Source organism: Dama dama, chromosome 15 (genome assembly GCF_033118175.1).
Source record: "Dama dama isolate Ldn47 chromosome 15, ASM3311817v1, whole genome shotgun sequence".
In the NCBI taxonomy this organism is placed as follows: Eukaryota; Metazoa; Chordata; class Mammalia; order Artiodactyla; family Cervidae; genus Dama; species Dama dama.
The window spans coordinates 71,061,609-71,088,184 of record NC_083695.1 but is presented as its reverse complement, the minus strand read 5'-3'; the positions used below and the strand labels follow the sequence as shown (position 1 = coordinate 71,088,184).

General features: G+C 54.0%; 1 protein-coding gene across 4 annotated transcripts in view; it reads left to right on the top strand.

Annotated features, from left to right (window-relative positions):
• COL17A1 (collagen type XVII alpha 1 chain) overlaps nucleotides 1-26,354 on the top strand; it is a 47,446-nt gene extending 21,092 nt beyond the window's left edge. For 3 of the 4 annotated variants that reach the window (XM_061162553.1, XM_061162551.1, XM_061162554.1), the window contains 41 exons: nucleotides 1,054-1,098; nucleotides 2,121-2,339; nucleotides 2,917-3,135; nucleotides 3,472-3,501; nucleotides 3,874-3,900; nucleotides 5,134-5,160; nucleotides 5,263-5,325; nucleotides 6,036-6,140; nucleotides 6,432-6,494; nucleotides 7,173-7,208; nucleotides 7,804-7,857; nucleotides 8,101-8,136; nucleotides 8,645-8,680; nucleotides 9,273-9,335; nucleotides 10,557-10,592; nucleotides 10,861-10,932; nucleotides 11,700-11,726; nucleotides 12,732-12,767; nucleotides 14,545-14,580; nucleotides 14,832-14,912; nucleotides 16,176-16,211; nucleotides 16,733-16,810; nucleotides 17,711-17,764; nucleotides 18,084-18,137; nucleotides 18,756-18,815; nucleotides 19,160-19,186; nucleotides 19,491-19,523; nucleotides 19,617-19,691; nucleotides 20,000-20,050; nucleotides 20,517-20,642; nucleotides 21,163-21,300; nucleotides 21,628-21,696; nucleotides 21,967-22,086; nucleotides 22,605-22,694; nucleotides 22,794-22,904; nucleotides 23,248-23,394; nucleotides 23,663-24,001; nucleotides 24,495-24,632; nucleotides 24,855-24,917; nucleotides 25,072-25,152; nucleotides 25,547-26,354. In XM_061162553.1, coding sequence (XP_061018536.1) covers nucleotides 1,054-1,098; nucleotides 2,121-2,339; nucleotides 2,917-3,135; nucleotides 3,472-3,501; nucleotides 3,874-3,900; nucleotides 5,134-5,160; nucleotides 5,263-5,325; nucleotides 6,036-6,140; nucleotides 6,432-6,494; nucleotides 7,173-7,208; nucleotides 7,804-7,857; nucleotides 8,101-8,136; nucleotides 8,645-8,680; nucleotides 9,273-9,335; nucleotides 10,557-10,592; nucleotides 10,861-10,932; nucleotides 11,700-11,726; nucleotides 12,732-12,767; nucleotides 14,545-14,580; nucleotides 14,832-14,912; nucleotides 16,176-16,211; nucleotides 16,733-16,810; nucleotides 17,711-17,764; nucleotides 18,084-18,137; nucleotides 18,756-18,815; nucleotides 19,160-19,186; nucleotides 19,491-19,523; nucleotides 19,617-19,691; nucleotides 20,000-20,050; nucleotides 20,517-20,642; nucleotides 21,163-21,300; nucleotides 21,628-21,696; nucleotides 21,967-22,086; nucleotides 22,605-22,694; nucleotides 22,794-22,904; nucleotides 23,248-23,394; nucleotides 23,663-24,001; nucleotides 24,495-24,632; nucleotides 24,855-24,917; nucleotides 25,072-25,152; nucleotides 25,547-25,599 — 3,254 coding nt within the window. In that variant the 3' untranslated portion in view covers nucleotides 25,600-26,354. The remainder of the gene's footprint in view (nucleotides 1-1,053; nucleotides 1,099-2,120; nucleotides 2,340-2,916; nucleotides 3,136-3,471; nucleotides 3,502-3,873; nucleotides 3,901-5,133; nucleotides 5,161-5,262; nucleotides 5,326-6,035; nucleotides 6,141-6,431; nucleotides 6,495-7,172; nucleotides 7,209-7,803; nucleotides 7,858-8,100; nucleotides 8,137-8,644; nucleotides 8,681-9,272; nucleotides 9,336-10,556; nucleotides 10,593-10,860; nucleotides 10,933-11,699; nucleotides 11,727-12,731; nucleotides 12,768-14,544; nucleotides 14,581-14,831; nucleotides 14,913-16,175; nucleotides 16,212-16,732; nucleotides 16,811-17,710; nucleotides 17,765-18,083; nucleotides 18,138-18,755; nucleotides 18,816-19,159; nucleotides 19,187-19,490; nucleotides 19,524-19,616; nucleotides 19,692-19,999; nucleotides 20,051-20,516; nucleotides 20,643-21,162; nucleotides 21,301-21,627; nucleotides 21,697-21,966; nucleotides 22,087-22,604; nucleotides 22,695-22,793; nucleotides 22,905-23,247; nucleotides 23,395-23,662; nucleotides 24,002-24,494; nucleotides 24,633-24,854; nucleotides 24,918-25,071; nucleotides 25,153-25,546) is intronic. The other variant, XM_061162552.1, reaches the window with a different exon arrangement.
• Nucleotides 26,355-26,576: the final 222 nt, after the last annotated feature.

The window sequence follows — 26,576 nt, the reverse complement described above, 5'->3', positions numbered from 1 at the left end:
ATGCGGAGTCCTGGGCTCTAACCCAGACCTGCTGTGTCAGAGGCTGCATTTTCCCAAACTCCCCTATTGATTTGTGTGTGCTTATAATGTAAGCAAAGACTTTCCCTGGCACATCTAAAGTCCAAGTGGCATTTTTTTCCCTCACCTTTACTAGTCCTCCCATGATTTTCAGAACTCAGAAAAAAAGCTTTGCAAACCACTTGCTAGCTTTTTTTTCTTCCCAAATACCTGGATTCTGTCCCGGATTACCATATTTCTTCACACGGTGGTTCCTGTGAATCTCTCCAAATCATGGATTTCAGGGAGCTCAGCAAAGAAAGAGAAAAGTTAAGCCACAGAACATTTTTTTAAAAAATGCAAATGAAATGAGTTACAATCCTCTCAAGGTCTAACACTAAGTCTTCTTCTACTTTTTTTTTTTCCGAGATACTTAAGTGTTTACCCTTTGATTATCTGAAGCTTGGTCTTCTAAATTAGCAGTTCCTTACATTTTAGGGATGGAGGTGGGGTTGTGGAGCCAAAGGACCCTTTTCAGAACCTGGTGAAAGCTGTAAACAATTTTTCCAGAAAATCTCACACACTCCCACAAACTCAGTGGTCGTATAGCATCTGAGACTCGCGCTCAGCCCTTCTCCAGGCCCGTCTTTGCCTTTCTTTTCTTTACAGCCCAGGTTAGGAACCTGTGTGCAAAACCTTTTAACCAAGAAATCAAGAGTCTTTTCTCACAAGCACATTTATTGTTTGAATGCCATGGTCACCCGTAGTATGTCCTCCAAAAAATGTCTTGGGCTTTCAGGTCACAAAAGTTTATTACAGTGTACTTTTGTTCACTGTGAATTGTTCGCCAAGCCAAGTCTTCATCAACATAATTATTGCAGCATGATATCGGTGAGGACTGAGTTAATGATGTTCCTGCACATGGCTGTTCCACGAGGTCCCTGGGGCACACCTACTTCAAGCCCCACAGCAGGTCCACGCACAGGCTGGACAGTCCTGTGGGCTCCTGCAGTTTAAGGGCTCAGTCAAAACAGTGATCTCGGTGTTGTCTTTCAGGAGATGTGAAGACTGTGTCTGCAAAGGGCAAGGGCGCCTCTGCAGGTGAGTAAGAGCAACGGGTCCCACAGCAACAGGAGTGGAGGAGCTGGCGATGGTGATTGGACCAGATAACAGCCCCCTAGCCTGGAGCCAGAGCACACATGAACACCCCAGCTCTAGAGTTTCCCCAAAAGCCTTCAAAGGGAGTGGGGTGGAGGGCGGTGGAGGGGTTGGCTGGGGGCCAAAGCAGGGCTGCAGAAGGAGCTCAGCTCAGGAGACAAGCTCACAGGTCACACTGTACCGCGGGACGCCCACTGTCTGGGTGCCTACTGTCTGGGTGCCAACTATCTGTCCAGGATCTGTCAACATGGCAAGAGCAACACAGCAGGGCTACTGTTGGGTCTTACAGACCACTCTCCTCCCCCTGCCCACACGGCTTCGAGGTGTGGCACACACATCTCCCGTCCCTTATACCTTCCTCACTTGCTCCCATCATCTTGTGAGAGAAGGAAATCAAGGAGCATCAGCCAACTTTAGATATTAAAAACAAAATACACTTTCACTAAAAAGAAATAAAAAGCCTCCTGGCCGCCCTTTAGGTGCTGAGTATAGTTCTAGGCACTGTGAGGATTACAAAGAGCCTTGTGAACTGAGATGTGGAGATGGGGATTATTCAGATTTGGGCTTAATAATATGCAGGAGGTTGTGGCAGATCCATGTTCATAATCAAGAATTTTAACCCTGATGCTCTCTACTACATCCTCTGCTAATTACGCTGCATGCCTTATCTCATTTAACATCCATTTCATGAAGAAAGGTCAACTATGAACTCCATTTTCTAAAAAGAGGAGTCAGAGAGTTTAAGGGACCTTCTCAGGATCTCACAGCTCAAGCCCAGGATTGTCAGACCTCTGCTCATGATCAGCCAGCATGGCTCCTTGTTTATTCCAGGAGCCACAGGGACCTGCCTGCAAGCCCACCCACACTCACTCAGGCCTGCAGGAAATCACCACGAGTCAGAGAATTTGGAGGGAAGGGGGCACGAGCCGCCAGAAGTCACCTTACCCTTGCCCTCTCTTCCACAGACATCCACGGCTACGACCACCGCCATGGTGGTGGAGGCGGTGGCGGCAGCGGCGGTGCCCTTGGCAGTGGGGCCGCTGGTGGAGGGGGCAAGGGCTCGTGGGGGGCGGCGCCTGCCTGGTGCCCCTGCGGCTCCTGGTGCAGCTGGTGGAAGTGGCTGCTGGGCCTGCTGCTCACCTGGCTACTGCTCCTGGGGCTGCTCTTCGGCCTCATCGCTCTGGGTACGTGTGGCAGGGCCCTGCTGCCTGTTCAGAAGGGCAGGAACCAGCAAGTATCCCACATGTCAGGTGCCAAGGGGCCCGAGATCATGGGTGCAGACCCCTTGTTCCTGCAGATGCGGAGGCTGGGGCTCCAGGAGGCCCCTGGTCAAGGTCCTGTGGCTGCTCCATTGCGGAGCTGGGACACTAAGGCAGCTCCTGGTTCCCAGGGAACAGGGGCCCCATGCCAGTGGCATCCTGCTCCAAGCCCCTGGCTGCCCTTAATAATCAGGCCAGACCTTTCATAGCCTTTCTACTTTCCACATTCCGTTGACTCTCACACCAGCTCCCTTGGGAGACTTGAGGGCTAGCTCTGTCACCATGGCCAGGCTTCTTCAAGGCTCAGTTCCAGTTTTGAGGAGCTCATCCTGCTGGTAGCCACAGCAGACTATCTCCCCAAAATTATTCCAGTAAAATGTCCCCGCAGCGTGAAGAAGCCACCACGGCCTCCAGAGCCCCCACTTCAGCCTCCCCTGGAGCACTAGGAAGGCACCGGCTGGCAGGCTCCTGTGCTGATGCTGTCTCTGTGTGTCTGTTCCAGCCGAGGAGGTGAGGAAGCTGAAAGCACGTGTGGACGAGCTGGAGAAAATGAGGGGCCGCTTGTCTTACAACGAGAAGATGGAGAGGAGCAGCCAGGATGCTGTCCAGGGGGTTGCGCCCAGGCTGGGGGAAGGTCTAGGAAAATCTGGGCTTGATGGCTACAATCAGGAGGACATCTGGCAATTCGTGAGGGCCAGGCTGATGACAGAACAGGAAAACGGTGAGCACATCACAGGGGGAAAGGTCAGCAGCTCCCAGTCCTGGCTCCTGTATATGGAGTGGTGTCTGTTTAGGGCAATCCCCAGCGCCCCTCACTCAGCTCTCTTGACAGCCCTGGGATGGAGGGAGGACCCATATTGGTATCCTATTTTATGGTTAGAAAAACTGAGAGCTGAGGAGCATTGTCCAACCTGCATACTTTAGAATCAGGTAGCTAGTCCTAGCCTGTTTCATCCCACCATACCACTGATCCCCTTCAGGTGTGTGTGTGTGTTGTGCTTGTGTGTGTGTGACACAGAAGATGTGCAGCTAACTCCGGCTTTGCTGTCTCTTGTAGGAAATCTCCGAGGAAGCCCTGGGCCTAAAGGTATCGCAGTGGATGGAGCCCTTTTCCTGCACTTGGACCCAAGTCTTCTGGGGGTGGGGAGTGGGGTGGGTTTGGAAAACTTTTTTTCCCCCCAAATTGAAGGATGAGCAGTGGAAAGATCTTACAGAATCTGTTGGGAGGGCTGAGAACTGGCTCTACCATCAGAATATCTTAGAACGGGAAGGGAGCTAAAGTGTCCTCTAAGAGAGGCAAGTGATGAGCCCAAGAGACACCAATGGTGATGGAGAGGAAGCCACGCCACACACCAGCTCACTATGAAATGTCGTTTACATGGAGTCCACTGACGTTTAGGAGAGAATGGCCCTTGACTTCTCACCACATCTCACGGTTTTCATGTCTCTCTTATTTTAGGTGACATGGGAGTTCAAGGCCCTAAAGGTAAATAGAACAAAATTTTTACCTTAAATATTAGTGAGGGTTGACTGTTTAAAGCAATCAGCAAGTGCCAGAAAACACACTTCCCACCCTCCCTGGCCATCCCCAACTTGTGGTAGGATCGTGAATTGCAGAGCAGCCTGCAGACTCTCAGGCTTTTGGGGAAGGGGCCAGGAGTGGGGGAAGTGGGGGCTTCCTGATAGAATAGAGCTGCACCTCTGGGGCAGTCCTGTCACTGGCCCAATCTCAGGGGTTCCCGCAGCAAGGACCCTGAGGAGGCCTGTGGTCTGGATCAGCCCAGGTGGTTCCAAGGCCAGGGGTACACAGACCATTCTGAGAATCACTATTGGAGATGGCAGGGTCACCCCCTCTCTTCTCAGCTTCACCTCCCTTCTCAAGAGATCCCAGTGCAGGAATTGGGGTTCCTCTACTTGATGGCCTCCCAAGTTCAGGATTCCCTGCCCTCCACATGCACACTCTGGGTCACCACCTCTGCACTCCATTCCCCAAGGCTCCAGCTTGCAGGCTATGAACCCATCCTGACCATTGTCGACTAAAAAATATAGTCACAACCTGAAAGTAGAGAGTTATTTTGTTTGGTGGGAATGTTTAGGACCCTGAGCCCGGAAAACAGCATGTCAGGATCTCTGAGAGAACTGCTCCGAGGGGTGGTGGGTGTCAGGCTATATACAAGTTTGCAACAAAGGGAGCAGGCAGTTTGAACATCAAAGATCAGGTATTCAGTTAAGGAAGTGAGCATTCTATGTATGGAAGGATGGAAGCTTCTAGGCTCACCGAATTCATTTCTTTCATATGCACCTCAGCTATCTGGGGCCAGTCCTGTTTCCTTGTTCACCTTGTTTCTTGCATTCCCCCAGCTCCTCAGCAATCACCATGGGGGTGGCAGCATCTGCTGGATCGCAGTTTTGGGCTTCCTTATTCACATTTGGAGCCCAGAAATCGCTGATGGCTGTGAAATTTCTTGTTCATTAATATAGGAGATATTTTCATTTCACACCATCATGCAGTCAAATCTGAATCACAGATAAACAATAAATCATTCTTCACTATAAGTATGTCCCAAATACTAAAAATTTATTCAGGGTTTATCTGCAGTTCAGAGTTAACTGAGCGTCCCATGTTGTAGTTTGGCCATCCTACCTGAATTCCACTGGAGGCTTCTTTAGGTGATCAGCCTGGGTCCTCTGCTTGACTTTTCTTTCTTTCTTCCCACAGGAGACCGAGGGTTCCCTGGAACTCCAGGTGTGTAGCCTGTGATGGTGCTGCTAGGGTTGCGGACCACTTGGTCCTGGCTCCTGGTGTCTGGGAGGAAAGAAAGGCTGAGCTATTCTTGTGTGTCCACAGGTATCCCTGGGCCCTTGGGCCACCAAGGTCCAGAGGGACCAAAGGGACAGAAAGGCAACATGGGTAAGAACGATTTCTCTGTTCACTTATTCCCTCATTCATTCATTCATTCAGTAAATGTTTTTGTTAGGTACCTGCTCTGTGCCAGACCCTGTTTTAGGTGTTGGGGAGAGGATGGTGAACAAAACAGAGAACCCCTGCCTACTTCTGGGTGCAGATAAACAATAGACATGATAGATAAATGAAGTATACAGAGGGAGGGAGTGACTGGTAAAATAGGAACATAGAGCCCAGCGGGTCTGGAAGGGCTGAAGGGTAATTGAAAATAAGGCTGGCAGGGAAGGCCTCACTGAGAAGGTGCCATTTAAGCAAAGATGTGAAGTGGGAGAGAGAACCAGGCCTAAGATAATCTGGGGGAACCTTCCAGGCAGAGGGAGCAGATACAGGCCTGGGGCAAGGGTCTGGGAGCCTGGGGAGGAGTAGGAGGAGGAGGGTGTCGGGAGCCATCAAAGGAGGCCAAGAGTCAAGAGGGAGGGGCCTTGGAGACCTTGCAAGGATATGGCTTTTATTCTCAGTGAGCTGAGAAGCTGTTTGCAGGTTGGGGCAGAAATAGGACACAATCAACTTGCATTTTCAAACTCTGGCTTCTGCACTGAGTTTGGGCTGCAGAGGAAAAGAAGTAGGGAGGTGGGTGTGGAGACTCCAGGCAGGTGTCCTGCCAGCAAGATGCTGCCTATCTGGTGACTAGCTGAGGTGGGCATTTCTGTCTTTAGGTGAGCCTGGCATGGAGGGACCCATGGGCCAGAGAGGGCGAGAAGGCCCCATGGGACCTCGCGGTGAACCAGGGCCCCCTGGGTTTGGAGAGAAAGGAGACAGAGGTAAGAGGCGATTCCGTCACTGGGCAGACTGGCTGCATCCACACTTCCTCCTCACATGGTTCTCCCTCCCTCTCTCTTTCACTTGCATTAGCTGAGCACCTGCTTTGAGCCAGGGTCTGTGCTGGATCCTGTGGTCTAAGAAGGGGGCATGGGCTGGGATGTGGGTTCAGGCCCAACGGATCTGAGACCACCAGCAGGGTGGGAAGTGTTTTCCACCTGCAAATGATAACACATGGGCTGAGTGGGCGACCAAAGTGGGGGGATTCTCTCACAGTGCTTATTTCTCCCCAGGGGATGCCGGTAAACCAGGTGTTCAGGGCCCACCTGGTGTCCCAGGCTCTGTCGGTCCCAAAGGTAAGTCAAGTGCCCACACAGTGCCCAAGTTTGCCATGTCCAGGAGGGATCTCAGAGGTCCAGGCACTGGGATCCCCGACAGCCCTAATCCACAGCTCCAGGGTTGACAGGCCCAGAGAGGGTCCCCTCCCCAGAAAAGAGTCCCTGGGTGTCAGGATTGGAGCTGTATTTTTGGCGAATTTATTTATATTTGGCGAATTTTGGCGAATGTATTATGGTAAATTTGGGGGTTATGCCTCCATCTCTGTTCAATGACCCTGTTATGTGGCCCGTAAGTGGGTGGATGGATCTGGAAATAAGAAGTCAGACAATTTCCTTGCCAGTCGGGGCCCAGAGGCAAACATTCGAGAGCAATCTGTCTGGACACGCCAAGGGATAGGGCCTTCTCACAGTGCGATGTCCAACTGGTCCCCTCTCCTCCCTGCCCCTGCCTGAGCCCAAATGTTCAACCAGGAAGGAGCAGGGGGTCTTTTGATCCTGGCAGCCACAGCTTCCTCCCTAAGAAGGACTTCACACTGGGGTCACTCCTGGACCCGCTGACTCTGGGGTCCTGGTGCACACACGCAGCCCTCACCTGGGGTGTACGCCCCACCCCCTCCATGTGCCACTCTGCATGGGGTCAGTGTCCCGGCCTGTAACCAGCCCATCTGATCATTACTGTCCTGTTGTCCTCCTCAGGTTCCAGTGGTTCTCCTGGCCTGCAGGGTCCCCCAGGTCAGTGGCCTTCTTCTCAAAAATAGATGCTATTTCTGGGGCAAAGAGAGGGAGGTTAAATGGAGAAACATTTTTAAAGCCAAATAAGCAATTCTAAAGAAAGCCTCCTGGAGACACAAAGCTCCCCTCTGCCTGTGTGCCACCTGTGGTTAAGGTCAAGTACAATGGGTCCCATGAGACTGTTCTTACTCAAATTGGGGCACCAGACCCTCCAGTGCTTCCAGCAGGCAGCTCCCATCCTGCTTTGATCTGAGCGAAGTGCCTGCCTCCCCTCATCCCTGTGGGCCAGAGCGCATGCCGGGCGTCTCGAGCTGCAGCCCACACTATCCTGCAGTCCAGGGTCCCCAGGAGGGGTTCTCATGCCTGGGCCTGGGAATCGCAGGCACCAGAAACCTAGTCCAGGATGAGGTAGTGGGGACATGGGAGGAGATCATGAACAGCAGCCCTTGACTTTTACCCCAGGGAGTGTGTTTGTCTGTGCATGTGGGTGCCTAGTGGGTATGTGTGTGTGGATGTATACATGTACCCGTGTGCATGTCCATCCCTTCCAAAGCTGACGACACTCATCCACCCATGTGGTTTCCTCTGTGTGCAGGCTCTATAGGTCCCCAAGGACTCCGAGGTGAAGTGGGACTCCCTGGTATCAAAGGTAAGCTGGGGGGAGGGGCTGGGGGGGAGGGGCATTACCTTAGAGATGCAGTTCACTCAAGAAGGAGATCTGGGGGCACAGGGAGGGTCTGGTGGACTCACCAACAGCCTGCGCAGGCCGACAGGTGTGTGAGGGGAAGGGGCAGTCAGGACAGTGGGGGAGCCTGACTTCTGACACAGATTCTGCCCCTTCTTGTTCGTTCCACCAAGGCTTTTCACACTGAGGTGACCATTTCCTTTTCAGGTGACAAAGGACCTATGGGACCACCGGGACCCAAAGGTGTGTTGCTCCTGCTGCTGCTCGAACATCACCACAGCCTGGGAACCCAGATGTGAACCCTGTCCCTGGGTCTTGATGACCAGACCCTAGGGCTGGGAGGGATCCAAGACTCTAGTCCAGCCTCTCAGATAGTGCTGCCGAGGCACAGAGGAGAAACAGCACCAGCGTCACAGTACTGTAGTCGGTGGTCCTCAGAGTAGCGAGGACACAGCCCTGAGGCCTCTCCCCACTAGTCTGGACCCCCCTGTTGCCCCCAGCACCCACTGGTGAGACAGAAAGGCCTAGGTCAGTTTGTGGGTGGGCCCTGACCCAGGAGAAATCTACCTAGCTTGCTTTCTGGGTCTTTGTTAATGCTGAGTTCTCACCAACATTCAGCAGACAGCAGCTTCCAGATACTGTGGGAACTGTTCTGCAGCCAGGGTCCCTCTTGCTGAGTGAGATTCTTTTCCTTACTCCTGACTGATGTTTGTTTTCTCTACCCCTGCCCTCCACCCCATGCTTATTTCAGGTGACCAGGGTGAGAAAGGACCCCGAGGCCTCACAGGTCAGTCCCACACAGGAATCTACTGTCACTCTAAAGACTTTTTATAACTCCATTTAAGTGGGGGGAAAAATACAGAAGCATCAGAGAGAATCTCTGTCTAAAAACCTTCAGAGGATTTGCAATCTAGAGTGGAGTATAAGCCAGCATCAGCAATATACGTTTGGAATAGAAAAGATAGTTTGTGATTGTCTCTGATTCTTTTGAAGAATTTAGTTGGAAAACTAAGTTCTTCCCAAAGTGGCAGACATTTTACACTACTCATATCCCTTTCTCCACTTACCTCCTGCCAATTTGCACAATTAAAAGGAAGTAGTACTAGTGCTTTGGCCACAAGAGGTAGCTTTTTGTTGCCAAGGAAATGAGACTCATACACAGGCCCCTCCAGACCAGGCATGGCCTCTGGGCCAGTCCATGCCTGCCGCCAGGGGTGGGAGGCCTGACTTTAGAATGACAGCAGACACTGCGTCCCCAGCCTCCAGTTGGCATGCCAGGTTCCTCTGGTCGGAGAGGTGGCAGGCTTCGGGGTGTCTGGCAGGGTGGTGTGCTCTATCATGGTCAAGCTTCTCCATCACCTAGTCCACTTCCTTTGCAGGCGAGCCCGGCTTGAAAGGTTTACCTGGTGCCGTGGGTGAGCCCGGGGCTAAAGGAGCGATGGGTGAGTGTCTCAAAGCAGCACGCACCATGCGTCTGCACCGCTGCCATCATCATCATGCCCTAGAGCTGAGATCCATCTAGAGCTGTGTCTCCCATTCTCTGATCTGTCCACTCCCTGGCAGGGACTCCATTTACAGGCTACTCCTGAATCTGGGCATCCTCTTGGGGCTCGCATAGCTGCCACTGTCTCTGACAGCTTCTTACTGCTTTGAGGGTGGGGGGTCTTGGCAAGACATGGTCCATCCCCCTCCCCTGCCACCTTCCTCTGCCCCTCCCCCCACCCCCATTCCAGCCTCCAAGGTACTCAGGCCCTTGGGGAGGACAGGCAAGAGCTGAGGCGTTTCAGAACCTGCAGAATTCTAGGCACAGCTCTGATACTCCAGGGTTGGTCTCACAGCCAGATCGCAGGCTTGGGCTGACCCTTCCTGAGCGGCCTGTCAGCCAGGACAAGGAAGCTGGCCAAAGACCCCCCAGCTGCCACCCCAGGTGGCCAGGCATTTGGCAACATGTCCCAGAAGGGTTTAAGCCCCACTGATGGGGATGTGGTGCCTTGATCTCATTCATTTTACAAACTATTAGGAAGTACTGACAGAGTTCAGGATGCTGTGCTGGGCTATAAGATGCTTTACCTCCCTCGAGGGGAGATAAAGCTTCTGCGAGGTGATGAGGGCCATGAGAGGTATAGGGTGCTCTGAGGAAACAGCAGAGAGAGAGGCTTCTTCCAACCAGAAGGAGAGAGGAAGGGGCTTTTCAGATGGTTTGAAAAAGTAAAGATTTTAACCCCATCAATTTAGAAAATTCCAGGCACAGGCAGCCATATGAGTGAGAAAAGGTAGAGAGGTGACAAAAAGCAAGAGCTGTTCCCAGATGGACATGACTTTAGACAGAGGTTAGGATGATGCCTACAGCAGAGGAGACAAGATCTTGGAGGACCTTGATCTCTAGGCCGACACACATTGAGCATCTGGTGTGGGACATGCAGTGGGGGCCATGGAAGAGTTCTCGGCAGGAAAAGGGGCATTAGGAGGAGAGGGCAGGGGAAAACTGTGCCCAGCAGTGTGACAAGGACAGGGCTTCTTCCGTGTCTCATGGCTGCAGGAGGGGCTGCAGGGGCTCCCCCTCCCCCCACCTAGGAGACAGCTTGCGAGGCTGTAGGGTGGTTGAGGGAGGAGTCCCAGGGTAGCTCCCAGATTCACTGAAGAGCTTTGATCTGCTTTCCCAGGACCCGCTGGCCCCGACGGACATCAAGGCCCAAGAGGTTGGTCGAGGAGCTGCTCTCCTCACTCCCCCTCCTCCCCTGCTTACCCTCTCCGAGCCCTGTCCACATCCCATCAGGCAGCCCCCAACCCCCCAATCACAATACCAGGGGGTGTATGTCACAGGGAGGTGTGCAAGGTCTCACTCCCTTCCTCCCTTCCATCTGCTGGCAAGTTATTCAGTAGAACCCCAAGAGCCCCCAGCTCCCATGTGCGGGCCAGCCAGCTTGCCTAGAGGGAAAACTCTCCATGTGGCATTGCTCTCTCTAGGGGAACAAGGTCTTCCAGGAATGCCGGGAACCCGGGGATTACCAGGACCTTCTGGGGACCCAGGGAAGCCAGGTAAAGAGTGGGAAGAGGGAGCTGACCATGCTGTGTGTGTGTGTGTGTGTGTGTATACCTTTCTGAGTCCATTTTCCTCCAGAAGCTCATGAGGAAAATGCTGGCTTGAGCATAGTGACTGTGGGTCCTGACAGCTCAGTCACCAAGTCTGGCAACTCAGAAAAAGAGATCAACACCAAAAGCAAGGAGTTCTAGAAAGCAGCAAGGAATCTCTTAAAAATATCAGTTTATTGCCATTCAGTTCCTGGCTCCTCTGAGCCCTTCCCCTGCAGACCTCCTCAGGCCATACCCGGACAGTCACCAGTGGCTGCCAGTCTGGGAAAAGAAGCCGCTGTTAGGGTCACCACCAAAGGCCCAAGGAGCAAGATCCCCAGAGCTGCAGGAGGAATAAATCAAAACAAGAAAGCCATGAGGGCAAATGGCAATCCTCAGGGGCCTGTGAGGAGCAAGGTGTCCCCTGGCTCCTCTGGTGGGTGCACAGATGGGGAGCACCCAGGAGATAGCCTAGGGGGCAGCATTAGAGTCAATGAGTGTGTGAACTTTCTGGGTTTGTAGCTCTCAGACACCAAAGGGCCTGAGACCCCGAAAAAGCTAAGGACCATCCCCCAGTGGAGCGATGGCTCAGAGAACTGCTCCCATCCAGGGTGATGAGGACCCTGGAGTCCAGCTGCCCCAAACATGGGATTCGTCTCCCTGCACCGCTCCTGGGCTGAGGCAGGGGCTCCTCAGCCCTTCAACTCTCCTCTCATGTCTTTTGTTTTGCATAGGTCTCACTGGACCCCAAGGACCTCAGGGTGAGTCATCAGGTCACGCCCACCCCTGGCATTCAGCAGATGCTTCTCCAGTCAGCAGAGTGTTTCCACTCCTCCCCTCACCCTCCAGCAAGAATGGGTTCAGGTCATTTTACTGAGTCTGAAGAAACACCTTAGGAAGGAAAAATACTCACAGAACAATCTAGAAAGGCATTCTGGAAGAGATGAGGTTAGATCACAAGCAAATTCTGTCTGCCTGAGCCTGGCCCCCTATGGTGCAGGGACCCTCCTCCCCTCCAACACACACACTCCCCCCGACCCCGAGAGGAGGCTCCAGGCTCAGAAGTCCCATTAGCCCCACAGAGACCACATCCTCCATGGCGCAGCAGGGAGTGGGTGTCATGTCACGCAGAAGGGCCCAGCCCCTCTGGGACAGCCCCAGTGTCCAGTCTGTCCAATAGCTGGTTAGTGTGTACCCACCTGGATCTGAGAAATTGTCACCACACCAGCCCCAACTCCTAAAGGAAATTAGGCAAAGATGTAAAATAAAATCAAACAACATCTCCCCCAACAGTTCAGCACACAGGGACTTGTTTCTAATGCTTTCTGGTAGAATTCAGGGGATGAACGCAAAAGGCAATGTTATCAGATATAGGAATATATAGGAATACATCCGATATATCTAAGAGAATATATCTCTAAGAATATATTCTCTTAGATATATCAGATATATAGCCCAGCCCCTCCTCCCCGAGGCTGCAGGGGGCACATCACCCAGAGGGGCAGGGATCCTCTACAGCAGGGTTCATGCACCTCTGCCTCCCTGCAGCCCAGCTGTTGCCCCATTTCCTAGAGATGGAGAAGGGCTCAGAGCCAGAGGCTGCCTGAGGGGCCACTGGGCCCAGGTGGAAGTCAGAGTCAGCTGGGCCTGCGGTTTCAGTGCGTGATTGCGGCCTTACTGGGTGACCGAGTGCTAGGCACCACCACAGGGTGTCTGAGATTGCTGGCCCTTCAATATCCTGACTGACTTGTTTTCAATCACATCAGGAGTTCCTGGTACCCCTGGCCGACCAGGAGTTAAAGGTAAGTGGTTTTGCAAACAAACTAGATAGTCACTAGTCATTTTTGCAGGAGGCCCCTCTCTGGCAAGAGCCTGGATCAACAGTGGCATCTAGTGGCTTCAGAGGAAGGCTGTGAGACTGAGGAGCCAAGGATTCTTCTGATCAACTAAGCCCTGAATCCTCAAGCCCCACTCTGTTCCCCACAATCTAGAACCTCACTTTGGTGCCTGGGTTTCTCCAAGCCTTTGATGAAAGAGGATCTGGAAGGGTGCTGCCCCCACCCCTGAAAGCCTTTCCATCTCACCTCTAAAACACCCCGAGAGTGTTCCATCCCCTCACTTAGGCTGGTCCCCCGGTAGTGTGACTCTTCCCTGGGACAGGTTTTATAATCCACGTAGACCTCAGTGTAACTGGGACATGGCCACCCCCTTTCTGAGAGGGGGCTTTCATTCAGGAGGGTCTCAGATGCTACTGAGAGGATGAAGCCAGAGTTCTGGGGGGAGCAGCCTCAGGACTGGACCCTTCCACGTAGGGCAACACTAGCATCCGCCCCCAGCCCTGAGCAGTGCAGGACAGGCATTGCTCAGGGACGGTCCTCTCCTTCTGTCCCTGTGAGCCTACCATCCTGATCCCTGACATTCCATAGAGCTGCCCTCTGTCACTGTCACCTTGCGGGGACCTACTTTCCAGAAACTATTGCTAGCAACTGGTTGGGGGCAAGGAGCTCTTTCAGGCACATCCCGGGCAGACACATCTCCAGGTCCGCAGATCTGCTCAGGGAGAGGCCTCGGATTCTCCAGGAGAGTCCCCTTGCCCTTCTCCAGGGGCTGTGGCTTTCTGCCCAGTGTGCACAAGAGGTGGACATTGTACCCAATACTGGATTGTGTTCCAACAAAAATAACTCAAGTACTTTCTCTTAGATTTGAGCCCGCAGGGGCTGGCAGGACACAAGCAGAGACCACCCCTCTGCTCCCCCAAAGGGGGAAATCAGCATCACCCCTCAGTGTGTGGATGACTGAATACCCATAGGCCTTGGGAAATGACAAGAAAGTTCCAGTCAAGGACTTTTCCATCCTGTACTTCACTCTCTTGGTTCTTTATAATCTGTGGGTCTCCAGTCCACAGAGATTCCTCATTGAGACGGCCTTGAGAAAGTGTGAATCTGCCATCCCCTTCTTGGAAGTCATCCACTCACATTTGCCTTTTCAGCCCTCTGAAACACAAGGCAGAGAAGACATCTGTTAACCTTTACATAATTCAGGATTCCTCAGACCACAGACCCCGCGCCCCCCTTAACTCTGCACGGCCCCTACCCCGTCCCAGGGAATTAGCACCTGAGGAGCGTGGGAACTAGACTTGACCCCTCAGGCTCACGACCTCTACTCTTTGACCTCTCAGCACTCTTCCCACCTAAAGCAATTCCCAGTAAGAGCCTTCGATGCCCGTGGAGGGAGAAGATAGACTATGGGAGTGGGAATGACTCCTGAGTTGGCATATTCTGGCCTCATCAAAAGGCACACTCTCCAACACCCACCAGTGAAGCCCCTTTGCAGAGACCCAGCTTCTTCCAAAAACTATTGTGAGCCAAGAAGACTGATGCTCTGGCTTCCAAGGTCTCCAGGGCACAGACTGGTGCTTAATGCATCCTGCCTGTTTCCCTTCAGTTCATTCAGATGCCTTTAGCCTGAGGGTTAGAAGCCCAGGAGTGGGTCTCAAATGCAATCAGAAGCCTTGAAAATGATTTATTGAACCACTAATTGATCCTGGGACTGACCACTCTCCTCTTCCTCCCCTCCCAGGTGAACCAGGAGCTCCAGGCAAGATCATGACTTCAGGTAGGCAGGCCCTGCAGAGGGTACTGGCAGAGGGTACTGGGCATCTGCCCTGGCTCTGTCTCCACACTCTCCACACCTGCAGGCTTGGTGCTTTGGGCGGAATGCAGTGCTGAGCTCTGCCAGTCAGAGAGAGGAGGGTGGGGGAATTTTACAGGTTGTACTGGCCAAACCTGGCCCACAGCCCGGCCTGGTCCCTGTGCCTCAGAATGAGGAGAGTGGGGCTCAGCGTTCAACGTGCCTTCTGTTTACAGAGGGATCATCGACCATCACTGTCCCAGGTCCCCCAGGACCTCCTGGAGCCATGGGACCTCCAGGACCTCCAGGAGCCCCAGGTCAGTCTGTTTTCTTGCTTTGCCCCAGGTCAGCATCAGGCTTGCTGACGTTTGACTACAGTAGCGTTCAGTCAAATCTGAAACCTGGGTTGGAACCTGGGGAAGAATAGGAAGAGGCTGAGAAAGCCCCTCCCCAACAGCCTGGTGAGCCCTGATCACTCCCCAGCAAGTATCCCAAGCCCTGTGTGTACTCTGCTTCCCTGGGTCCCCAGAGCACCACTGCAGGCTCCAGCACGTAAATGATGTGCTTAAGGCCACACAGCTAAGAAGTAGCTGAGACAGGCTTCTGCCCAGGTTCCTCTGCCTTCAGATCCAGGATTTGACCTGTCAAGAGTCCGTCCTACAATTGTCTCTACTTGGAAAACAACTCGATCATGTGCATCAGGGGCAATAAAAATGTTAGAAGTCTATTTGAAGTAAATATCCCTAAATTGTCCAACAATAATGAGATGGCTACAAAAATAGGAAGACTTAAAAGAAAGATTATTTAAAGAGGAGAATACTTGATAATGGGCTTCCCTGGTGACTGGTCAATAAAGAATCCACCTGCAATGTGGGAGACCTAGATTCGATCCCTGGGTTGGGAAGATCCCTTGGAGAAGGAAATGGCAACCCACTCCAGTATTCTTGCCTGGAGAATCCCTGTGGACAGAGGAGCCTTGCGGGCTACAGTCCATGGGGTCGCAAAGCGTCAGACGTGACTGAGCGACTTAACACAGCATACTCAATAATGTGTGCTCTATGGTTGCAACTACATTTTTATAAGAAAGAATTGTTGGAAGGAAATAAAATAAAATGCCTGTAAGTTAAAGAATTATGGGTGATATTTTTTCTATTTCTCTAAAATGCCTGTTATTTTTTATATCTCTTTTTCTATTATTTTAAATGTCTATGTGTAAATGAAATACATTATTTAACATGACCAGTGCAAGTATGGACCAGCCTTCCCTCCTGATAAACTCCAGTGACAGAGGGGACACTGTGGGTGTTTAGAAGTCTCTAATCATCAGAGGACAGTGTCAGAGTCCTGCCCATCCCAGGGGCCCCAGTGCCTGGCCAAGAATTTCTCACCAGAACAGATCACAGGGCTGGTATCAAATTGCTTATTGCTTTCAAATAAGCAAGCTGACCACTTTGGGCCACTGTTCCATGCCTTGTGAGGAAGCTACTTATGGACCTAGGCACCTGCCTTTTCTTCAGTTCTTCTAGAACTCTGACCCTCAAGGTGTGGTAAAACCTATTCTTCCCCAACCCCATTTCCAGGCCCTGTTGGTCCAGCTGGTCTCCCAGGACAGCAAGGTATGTGTCGCTCTGAAAGAATGCATGACCATAGGCTGCGGGGAGAGCTTCCTTCTCAGGGTGGAAATGTGCCCGTCTTTAAATGAAGTGAGAGAGGTGCATCCTGGTAAGGGAGGCAAGAGGGTCCCCCTGGCTCATCACAAGGCCCTTGCAAGGCCTCAGCAGCCAGAGGAGCTACCTCTTCCCACCCCCTTCCATATTTCTGAGGAGGTAGGGGTCCCCTAGAAAGGGTGACTGAGGCTCCTGGATCAGGATCAAGCTTAGCAATTTTCACAGGCCTCAGGCTTCTTGTGACTGAATCCTGAGAATCAGGTCACTGTCCAGCAACTTAGCCAAATATCCAAACTGTATCCAAAATACTGTCTGGCTCCAGATTCTTCATTTCTTCCTGGGGTGTTTCTTGATCCCAGCCAACACTCTGGCCCCACCCACACTTGACCCAGCTCTGCCCATCCTCAGCTCAACCCCACACTGACAGATTGTTGAGAGCGGTGACCCCCAACTCTGTGTCCTCCCCACAGGCCCGCGAGGGGAGCCGGGCCTGGCTGGCGAATCATTCATGGGCAGCAGCAGCTCCATCTCTGAGGTCCTGGCCACCCGTGAGTACCACCGTGTTCTCTGGGACAGGTGACGCGGGGGTGGGAGTGGGGGAGACGGCTGTGCATGGGTGCCTGCGGCAGCTGCACCCGTGAGTCATCGTGAGCCCCGGTGTAAGGATGGCCGGTCCCTCCGAGATGCAGTGCTAGCTGAGAGAGAAAACAGAGGGGCTTTATCAGCACGGAGATGAGTCACAGAGGATGGCGCAGCGGTCAGAGAGGTTCTTCGGATTCCAGGAGGACCAGGGTCACATGGGGTGTCTGCACCCAGCCCTGTGGGTGTGATGAGAGGAGCCCTGGACCTCCCCTCCCAAAACAGCCACAGGGGTCCCTGGGTTCTCAGCCCCAGACTCGGCCTGGCAGGGCTGACTCCTGGCTCCTCCCGTTGCCCATCCTTTAAACAGCCCAGGCGGAGATGCTGTGGGCCCCCTCCTGGACACCTTAACAACAAAGACAGCGCCGGCCCTGGTCCGGCAGTCCCCACGTGCCTGCCACTGTGCCCTGGTGTCCCACTGAGTCTGTGCAGGGCCCTGGTGATAAAGGTCTTGGGCCTCTGGTTTACAGCAGAGGGAACTGAGGCTGAAAGAGCTCAAGATCTTGCCCCAAGTCACAAGCCAGCAGTGGTGAGGCAGGATTTGAACTCAGGCTATCTGACACCGAAGCCATGCTCCTACTCATCACTGCCACACCCGCATCAGCCACCAGGGAGCTCCACTCAGCCCCGCCCTGCTCAGGGCAAAAGACACCTCTCGGCCAGGGTGTCTTGGAGGGTCCCAGGCCATGACCCATGACCTGGCGTGAGGATATGAGTAGAGTTGCTGATGATCCTGGTGAGGGGTACGGCTGGCAGAGAGAGCGGTCTCGTGACAGCTTTTCCTCATTTCTGGTTTCTTCTTTCCACAGAGGGTGTTGATTTACGAGGTCCCCCAGGCCCCCCTGGACCACCTGGGCCACCAGGTGAGCACCTCAGGGGTCTTTGGAAGGTGGGAAATCTTGGGGACGGGGCAGGGGCACAAGGCACTTAGTGAGAAACAAGATCCTGGGTTCGGCGTTGCCTCTTCCTTACCCTTTTCCACAAGACTATCCACTCCAGGCCCCCCGGGACCCCAAGGCCCAGCAGGTGAGAGCTGGGGTAGGCGGCAGACAATGGGACCAGAGCCCAGGCTGCTTCCCGGCTGGTTCTTAGAAAAGAGCTTCTCTGCCGCTTCTCCTCCTGAGCAGAGGGTTCCTGGCCACCTCTTGGCATTAACAAGTCTCGGGTGGTTCTCTTTTCTAGGGGAAGGCTTGCCAGGCCCACCAGGCCCTCCAGGATCTCTCCTGACCAGCTCAGGTAATGCTCAGAGTCAAATCACTCCTGTTCTCCACCTCAGCCCCGGCCCCAACCCCAGCACATGCTGTGGTCATGGGCATGCAGTCTTCCTGACCTACTCTCCACGCTTCCCCCTTCTGACTTTCCACCATGGATGTGTTTGCATAAACACCGTGCCACCTGCTGCATGGAAAGAGGGTGCTGATGTCAACCCAGCCACCCTGAGAGCCCCTGGTAGCCTAACCTGGGGGAGACAGCTGATCTATCCTTGGGGAGTTTCTGGGCTGACTGGAGAGACCTAGTTCCTATCCTCAGGGGATCCAGTTCTGATAAAGTAGGCAGGACACATGCTCATGAAATAAGTGCTGACAGTAGAACATAGAAACATATGGAAATAAGTTTAGAGCAAACTTTAGCCCAGAACTTGTCCCTAGAAGAAAATTCATCCATCCATGTACCAGGCTGTTCATTCCTTCTTTACTTTTACATATTTTTCTATCCAACTTTCCGACCAACCATCCATCCATCCATTCATTTGACAAATGTTGATCGTATACAGAATGACTGGTGCTATTCTAGACGCTGCTGCCTCACAAACATCATTGCATCCACACTCAAAACTGTTTGTTCCCTCAACAGAGACCTTCTTCTCTGGCCCTCCAGGCCCACCTGGCCCCCCAGGCCCCAAGGGAGATCAAGGTGAGAGCAGTGTCTTAGGGGGCCCGGGAGTCAGTGTGCCCCTGTTTGGCCTGCTGGTGGCCAGAGGAATTTGCACAAGGCTGGACGAGCCGAGGCAGGTCTTCATTCTCCTGCCACATCCCATTAGGAGTTCAGCAGCCTGGAGCAGGGGCGGGGGGTTGGTCAGAAACTCTGCAAAGCATATCCACCTCTGCCTTGTCCTGTTGGAGGAGAGGTGTGGGGAGCCCCAAGCCCTGCGTCTGCTCTGGGCCCAGAGCCCTGTACACCTCCCCCCCAACTAGGGCCCCTTGAAGTCGCAGCATCTGGCTGGGACATGTCTCACAACTGTCTGCTTTCTCCCCCAGGCCCCCCAGGCCCCCGAGGACACCAAGGTACAGGAGAACTGGCCTCAAATAATCCAAGGGGGCGGGGGCTGACCTTCCGAGATCCCTGAGCTTCTGGGGTTTGGTCCAAATGAGTGATCAGAGGGTGTCTGTGATTGAGAATTGCGTGCCTGCGTGTGCGTGTGTGCACATGTGTCCGTGCGGCAGCTCTAGGTACTGCCCGAGGGCCGGTGCCGCCCTAGCCATGTCATGAGTCTTAGGGAGCCTCGGCGGGGAGGTGGTGTCTTCGGCTGGGGCATGAGGAGAGGGAGGCGGGCACAGCTGACCGTCCCCTCTCTGCTGTGTCCCTCAGGCGAGCGAGGCCTCCCAGGGCTCTCAGGCTCAGGTAAGTTCTGAGCGCCGCCCGTCCCCACCACACCCCGACAGCTCTGCTGGAGCCTCTCCCACCCGCTGACTACACTGTGTTGTTGGCCTCCAGGCTCCAGTTCTCTTGGACTCAACCTGCAGGGACCACCAGGCCCACCTGGCCCTCAGGGACCCAAGGGTGACAAAGGTCAGTGAAGGCAGTGGAAAGTGGGGACAAGGCTGGCTCCCAGAGCCTGAAGAGAGGGCAAGGAGTACTTGCTGGTGCTCCAGTCGTGGGAGGAAGAAGAGGCTGAAGAAAGGAGAGCCTGGAGGGAGAAAGGGACGGGGTTGGAGCGATACAGTCTCTGCCCAAGGAAGCTGTGGTATCGTTGCAGAAACGAGACTCAGAAACATGGGACAGTTGTTGAGTCACAAGCTGATATCATGTGGTTGAGCTTAACCGGGGGAGGCTTCCTGGAGGAGGTGATGCAAACAGCTTCTTGTTTTGGATTCCAGGTGATCCTGGAGTCCCAGGGGCTCCTGGCATTCCTAGTGGGCCCTCTCGAGGTAAGAACCCAAGGTGCCCAAAATTCTTCTCCCCATCTTCAAGCGAGGTTGATTGTGCCAATAAGGGTATTAATTAAATAATTCATTCACTAATCCATGATTCAATGTTAATGAGGTACTTTCTCTACATGCTAGATTCTGAACTGCCCCTAGGGAGGTTACAAGTTAGCAGGGGTGGGAGACAAGGATGCCTGCAGGATAAAGATGACTAACAATGCCGATGACAGTGATGGCGAGAACAGAGATCGGGAGCTAGGGGTTCAGGGGCGAGGAGGGTTGTATGGGCAGTGCACAGGTTGTCGAAGGAAAGGGAGGACTCAGCCCGGGAGAGCTCCTAGGAGCTCTTTGCCACTGTCCTGGTTCTCCTGAGAAAGACTCTCCCTCCTCAGACTGTGAAAGCACTGCCTGGGCTCCTTGGTTTGACCCCAGAGAGGACAGACCAACTCAGTGGTCTTCTCTCCTGCAGGGGGATCGTCGTCAAGCACCATGTTCATGCAGGGTCCGCCAGGCCCACCAGGGCCCCCTGGGCCCCCAGGCTCCCTCAGCAGCTCTGGCCTGGAGATTCAGCAGTACATCTCTGACTACATGCAGAGTGAGTGTCCCACATCTGAGTGGGGCAGCATGTGTGTGTATGTGTGTGTGTGTGCACAGGTGTGTGCTAGGAGTGCAGGTCCATGAGCTCCCCAACTCCCACCTTCTCACACCTGCCCACGCACATAGACTTGTACATGGACATAGAGCCCCAGTAGAGGCTCATATACCCACACACTTTACCATGTGCACAAACACACACACACACACATTCACCCCTGTGCACATGCCCCAGACCTCATCCCTGCACACTCCATGGAGGTGAGGGCATGATTTCCACACATATGGGCACCAGAGCTTGGTCAGATGTGTCACTGACTGGGGTCTTCCTGGCCCATAGCCCTCAAGATCCACCTGGCCAAGCATGGACTCTGCCTCAGTTTCTCCATCTGTAACAAGGGGAGTCCAGTCTCCCTGCTGGACCTGCCTTGGCCCGCTCGTGGGTCAAGTGCTCAGGTCACCTCTTGTGGGGGAGACACGCCCTCTTGGGGACCGGTTTGACTTGATTTCTTTGTTGGCAGGTGACAGTATCAGGTCTTATCTGTCTGGAGTTCAGGGTCCCCCAGGCCCGCCTGGTCCCCCCGGGCCTGTCACCACCATCACTGGTGAGACTTTCGACTACTCAGAGCTGGCCAGCCTCGTCGTGAGCTACTTACAGAGTAAGCCTCTTGCCACCCCTGTGATGACAAGCCTCCTCCCAGGTCCGCGGTCATTCCTGGAGCCTCATCTCTTAATTTGCTGTTTGCTTTGCCTTTTTTGTGAATGTGGTGTTCAATGTTGAATTCATAATAATCAGGCTGCTGGATCTAGCTTCCAAAAAGGTTTGTTCAGATTAAGAAAAATAGAAATTATAAATATCCTGTCAATGCCCCATTCACTCATATCCCCCCAGAGGAAGCAGCTGGGTGACCAGGCCTTTGATCCTGGAGTAATGAGGGCACTGCTTCAGCACCAGCGAAGCAGGTGACCCGGTTCCTCCCCCACAGCTTCCGGGTACAGCATCAGCACATCCTCCACCTCCATCTCTTCTGAAGACATCCTGGCTGCGCTCCGGCGTGAGTTGCCTGAGGGGGCAGCGGGGGGCGGGGGGCTGGAGGGTGCCCCTCTCTCCTGGCTGACTTATCAGGCACACTTGGCGGTCCCTCGGGACTTCGCTCCCAGCAGTCGGCTGGACAGAGGGTGTCGGGTCTCCCCTGAAGGATGAGTGTAGCAGGTGTCCCTTCAGCTACTGGCAGCTTGCCAATGTCCCAGCTCACATGTCACTTGGGCCGGTCTGCAGGGAGGCCAAGCTGGCCAGTGGTCAATGGTGCCTCCTCTCCTTTCAGGGGATGACGTGCGTCAGTATCTACGGCAGTACCTGATGCCTCAAGGAGCCGGTGGAGATTGGTTCCTCCAGTCTCTGGATTATGCAGAGCTGAGCAACCGCATCCTCAGCTACATGGCTAGTGAGTGTCTGCCTCCCTGGCAAGGCAGGCAGGAGGGCCTGGGTGGGCATGCAGGGGCTAGACATCCCTGACCCTCTCCCAGTAGGCTGCACCCAACCCAGAGGAGGGGTGGTATTCAGAGCGGTTCAAACCTGTGCCCCAGAGCAAGTCACGAAGCCTGGCGAGGGAAGCCAGAGCGAGTGCCCCGGGCACCGTTCTGCAAGGACTGTGCACACGACTCACATGCACACTTCTCTAGACACACACCCACCTTTACATGCACGTACACATGCGTATGCCCAGCAGTAGAGAGCTGACCTGCATTCTTCTCCAGCCCCAGGGTCCCTCCTCGCGGTGTCCTCACCCAGGCTCTCACACCTGCGTCTCTGCCAGTCTCTCCCTACTGCCCCTCTCACCCCTTTCCCAGCTGCTACTTCTGTTCAAGTTGCTTCCATCTGGCTTCCTCTCTGACATGATGTTTCCACCCTCCCTTCCCTGCCTGACCTGCATCCATCACAACTTGGGATTTCGTTCCTCAGGCACTGGAGTCAGCATCGGGCTTCCTGGCCCCCCGGGGCCCCCAGGCTTGCCGGGCACATCCTATGAGGAGCTCCTCTCTTTGCTCCAAGGTAAGGCTGATCAGGGCCATCTGATCAAGTGCTTCAGGGCAGAGGGCAGAGCCCCTTGGCCCAGGCCTAACTGATCCTTGCTCTTCCTTGGTGTCCCAGGGTCTGAATTCAGAGGTATCATTGGGCCCCCAGGTCCTCCTGGGCCCCCAGGGCTCCCAGGCAGTTCATGGTCCAGCATCAGCATGGAGAGCCTCTCATCCTACCTGCAGTGTAAGGAGTGAGGCAGGCGAGGTGCTCTCAGCCCTGCAGGGGGAGATGGGGGGAGCGGGACGGGACCGTGCTCCAAAGTTACAAGAGAGCTCAGGCCAGCAGGTGACCAGGTGCCCAGCCGGGAGCTCCGAGTCCCAGAAGAGCTGGGGGAGGGGATGTGATATGGGCTGAATGAGGCTTGGGACTGGGGGTGGAGGGCAGTGGGAAGCATTCACTCCGGAGGAAGCCAGGACATGTGTGTGCGGGTCTCCCTCTGCCTCCTTCTAGAGGGGCCCAGGCTGGGAATTCAGTGGTCCTAGCGATGGATCTCTGATCCTTCTTTTGTCTCTTGCTTCTTGCTCAGCTGCCGGCTTGTCATCCATCCCAGGCCCTCCTGGTCCCCCAGGTCCCCCAGGCCCTAGAGGGCCCCCAGGCATCTCAGGTGCTCTGGCGACATATGCAGCTGAAAACAGTGACAGCTTCCGGAGTGAGCTGATCAGCTATCTCACAAGTAGGTGCCCCTGATGTCCCTGTCCCTCCTCTGTCCCCTCCAAGTCCGGGCTTCTCTCTGTGAGAGGGCGGCCGGGGTTTGAAGGGCCTGGAGGCTGAACACCTTAGCCACCCCAGCAGGAGAAGTCCAGCTTCTTCCCAGCCCATACTCCACTCGGTGCAAGTTCACATCCTGCTAAAGGGTGTCAAGAACCACGCCCCTTCCCCCAATTCCCACTTCTTCCTCTCCCCCAGACCCGGCTCCCAGTAATGCCACTTCCTCCCCACAGGTCCTGATGTGCGCAGCTTCATCGTTGGCCCCCCGGGTCCCCCTGGGCCCCAGGGCCCCCCCGGGGACAGCCGCCTGGTGTCCACGGACAGCTCCTACAGCCGGAGTGGCAGCTCCTCCTCTTTCAGTCGGGACACCTCCTACAGCTCCTCCATGGGCATAGGAGGAGCCAGTGGAGGCTCCCTGGGTGAAGGGGGAGCCTTTGGCATGGACATGGGCCGAGGCTACGGGGCCGCGGCCGAGGGTGGCATGTATGGCGGCGATGGCAGATTTGGGGCTGGCTTTGTCGGAGGTCTGGATTACAACGAGCTGGCAGTTCGGGTGTCAGAGAGCTTGCAGCGTAAGTGGGGACACAAAGCCTCAGCACTGTGGGGTTGGGAGCATGAGAGCACCTCCACACTCAGGAGGACAGCAGTCCTGGCATTAGATGGGCGAGGACTGAAGACAAGCTTAGTTCAAGCGGCCCAGTCAATACTGCAACCTGTGCTGCAGGGAACAGAGGAGCTGGGGGTCCTTTGTTTCCCCTTCTTACTTGTGCTTCTCAGGAGAGTCTATGACTATGGAGGGGGGCTGAGGGAAGGTTGTTGGCTAAGCCCTTTCCCCCTGTGGCTCACCAATACAACTACGTAGTAGTAAAAGGCCTGTGATATAAGCTTTTGGAGGTGGAGACCTGCCCATGAACAGCGGAGACAAAAGTTGCAGGGCTCTTTCCTCGCTGCTGCATAAGAGAGTCAGAACTGCGCTGGGAGTTAGTCAGAGGGCCCTGTGCGCCCACCTTGAAGAGGGGCCAGTGACCCCTGCTCCCTGTGCCCACCACACTCTGCGTTTCACAGGTCAGGGTCTGCTCCAAGGGATGGCCTACACGGTGCAGGGCCCCCCAGGCCGGCCTGGGCCCCAGGGGCCCCCTGGCATCAGCAAGATCTTCTCCGCCTACAGCAATGTGACTGAGGACCTCATGGACTTTTTCCGAAGTAAGGGCAGCCCCCATTACCTTCCCCAGACTTACCTTGCTGCACAGTCTCACAAACCAGAGTCCCAAAAAACCTCGTTAACACTTGAGATGCTAAAAAGCTGATAAATTCTAAACTTCGTTTTCCTGTTACAAGTCCAAACTCTAACACTATCGACAAATCACTTTACTTGCCACGCTCCAGGGTGATCTCTAGTCTAAGGCCCGATTCTCCCCCTTGCAGCTTATGGAGCCATCCCAGGACCCCCTGGGCAGAAGGGAGAGATGGGCATCCCTGGACCCAAAGGTAAGTGGTGGCAGAAACAGCCACCTGTGGAACAACCACCCCTGTGGGAAGCAGCTCCCTTGCCAGTGCCATGGGGGGGGGGGGGGTGCAGCTCCTCCGTGGGGAGGAGCCCTGTACTGTGCCCCCACTTAGCCGTGCCCCCCTGTCCTCCTAGGTGAGAGGGGCCCTGCTGGGCCACCAGGTCGGTCTGGGCCACCCGGCCCTCGAGGGCACAAGGGAGAAAAAGGAGACAAAGGTAAGGCTCACAGCTACAGTTTGGGTTTCTGGAGGACTGAGACTACAGTTTGGGTTTCTGGAGGACTGAGAGACAGGCCGCATGTTCCACAGCAAGCCTGAAAATTTTAGACAAATGCCACTTATTAAAAGGAGACACTGCCAACAATGTCAATTGTGTAACAATCAAATGAACCACCAGGGGGAAAGGAAGGAGAGTGTCAGTGCAAGGAGGAGAAGGAAAACCAGGCTGGTAATGAAATGGGGTAATCCATTTAAATCAATTGATAGTCTTACAGAAGAGTTCTTCTTTCAAGCCAGTTTTGCAGTGGTCACAGTTGCTGTGATTACCCAAGAGAAAGTCCCCACAGACTGCAAGACATTTTCTAACTTCCTGCTCACCGTCCCACTTCTAGGTGACCAAGTCTACACTGGGCGGAGGAGGAGGAGCATTGCCGTCAAGCCATAAGCAACCCATGGTGGAACAGCCCCCTGGACCAGTTCTTGCAGTGGCTTATGGCACTTATGTCAAGACCTCTCCGGAGGGTAAAAGCTGGAGTCTTACTGTCTTACTGACACAGCAAATAGTCAACTAGAACCCTTATCTTAGTCTGGGACAATGTGTATGTCTGCAGAATTCAGTCCAAGATACAGTCTGAGACAGCTTCACGGGGTGGACTCAGGAGTGGCCACGTGCGGTGTTGTAGGATGAGGCCGGTCTCCCTGCTATCCAGGCCCGAGCGCCTTGGCTTCTTTTAACACCAGCCTAGGAAAGCCAGATACATAAAAGCTGTTTCAGGAGCTCTTGAGCTTTTCTTTACAAACAAGCCCAGAAACTGGAAGATGGGATTGGGGTACCACTCGAGGGGGCTGTTTTGGCTAACGCTACAGGGCTGTGCTCCCAGCTACTCCCTCTCCTCTTTACCCTGCATTCTCTAGTCCTAACAAACAGAAACAGCTGGTTGAGAAGTAACTCTCGCAACTGAAAAAATTAAGAAATCTACTTCCCTTGAAGGTGGTGACAGGGTTTCTACTAGTTATTTCTCACTGTGCATCACGTTTCCACTTACTTAGGAAGTTTGTTTGAGTGCAGCTATGCAGTCCCGTAGGTCCACACTAGAGCTGATATAGTATGTTACACTGAACTAGGTTGTGGCAGACAGGAAGAGAAGGGCAAGGGGCAAAGAGGAAAGAAGGGGAGGGGAGGGAGAGCAGACTGCCTGACGGGGAAGCCAGCACCCCTGATCTGCACTTAGGAAATGCGTGGGGGACTGGGTGCAGTTGGTTTGAAAGCACTTTTCAATGTCTATAAACATTTATGTGGTCTGTTAGATGAAGAGTCATTTCAGTTGCAAAATCTCCAATTAAAGGGCTTTTTTCTTTTTTAACATTATGTTTTAATGTGATCTATCTAACCAAAAAATAAATAAATAAAGGGGGGGGGGG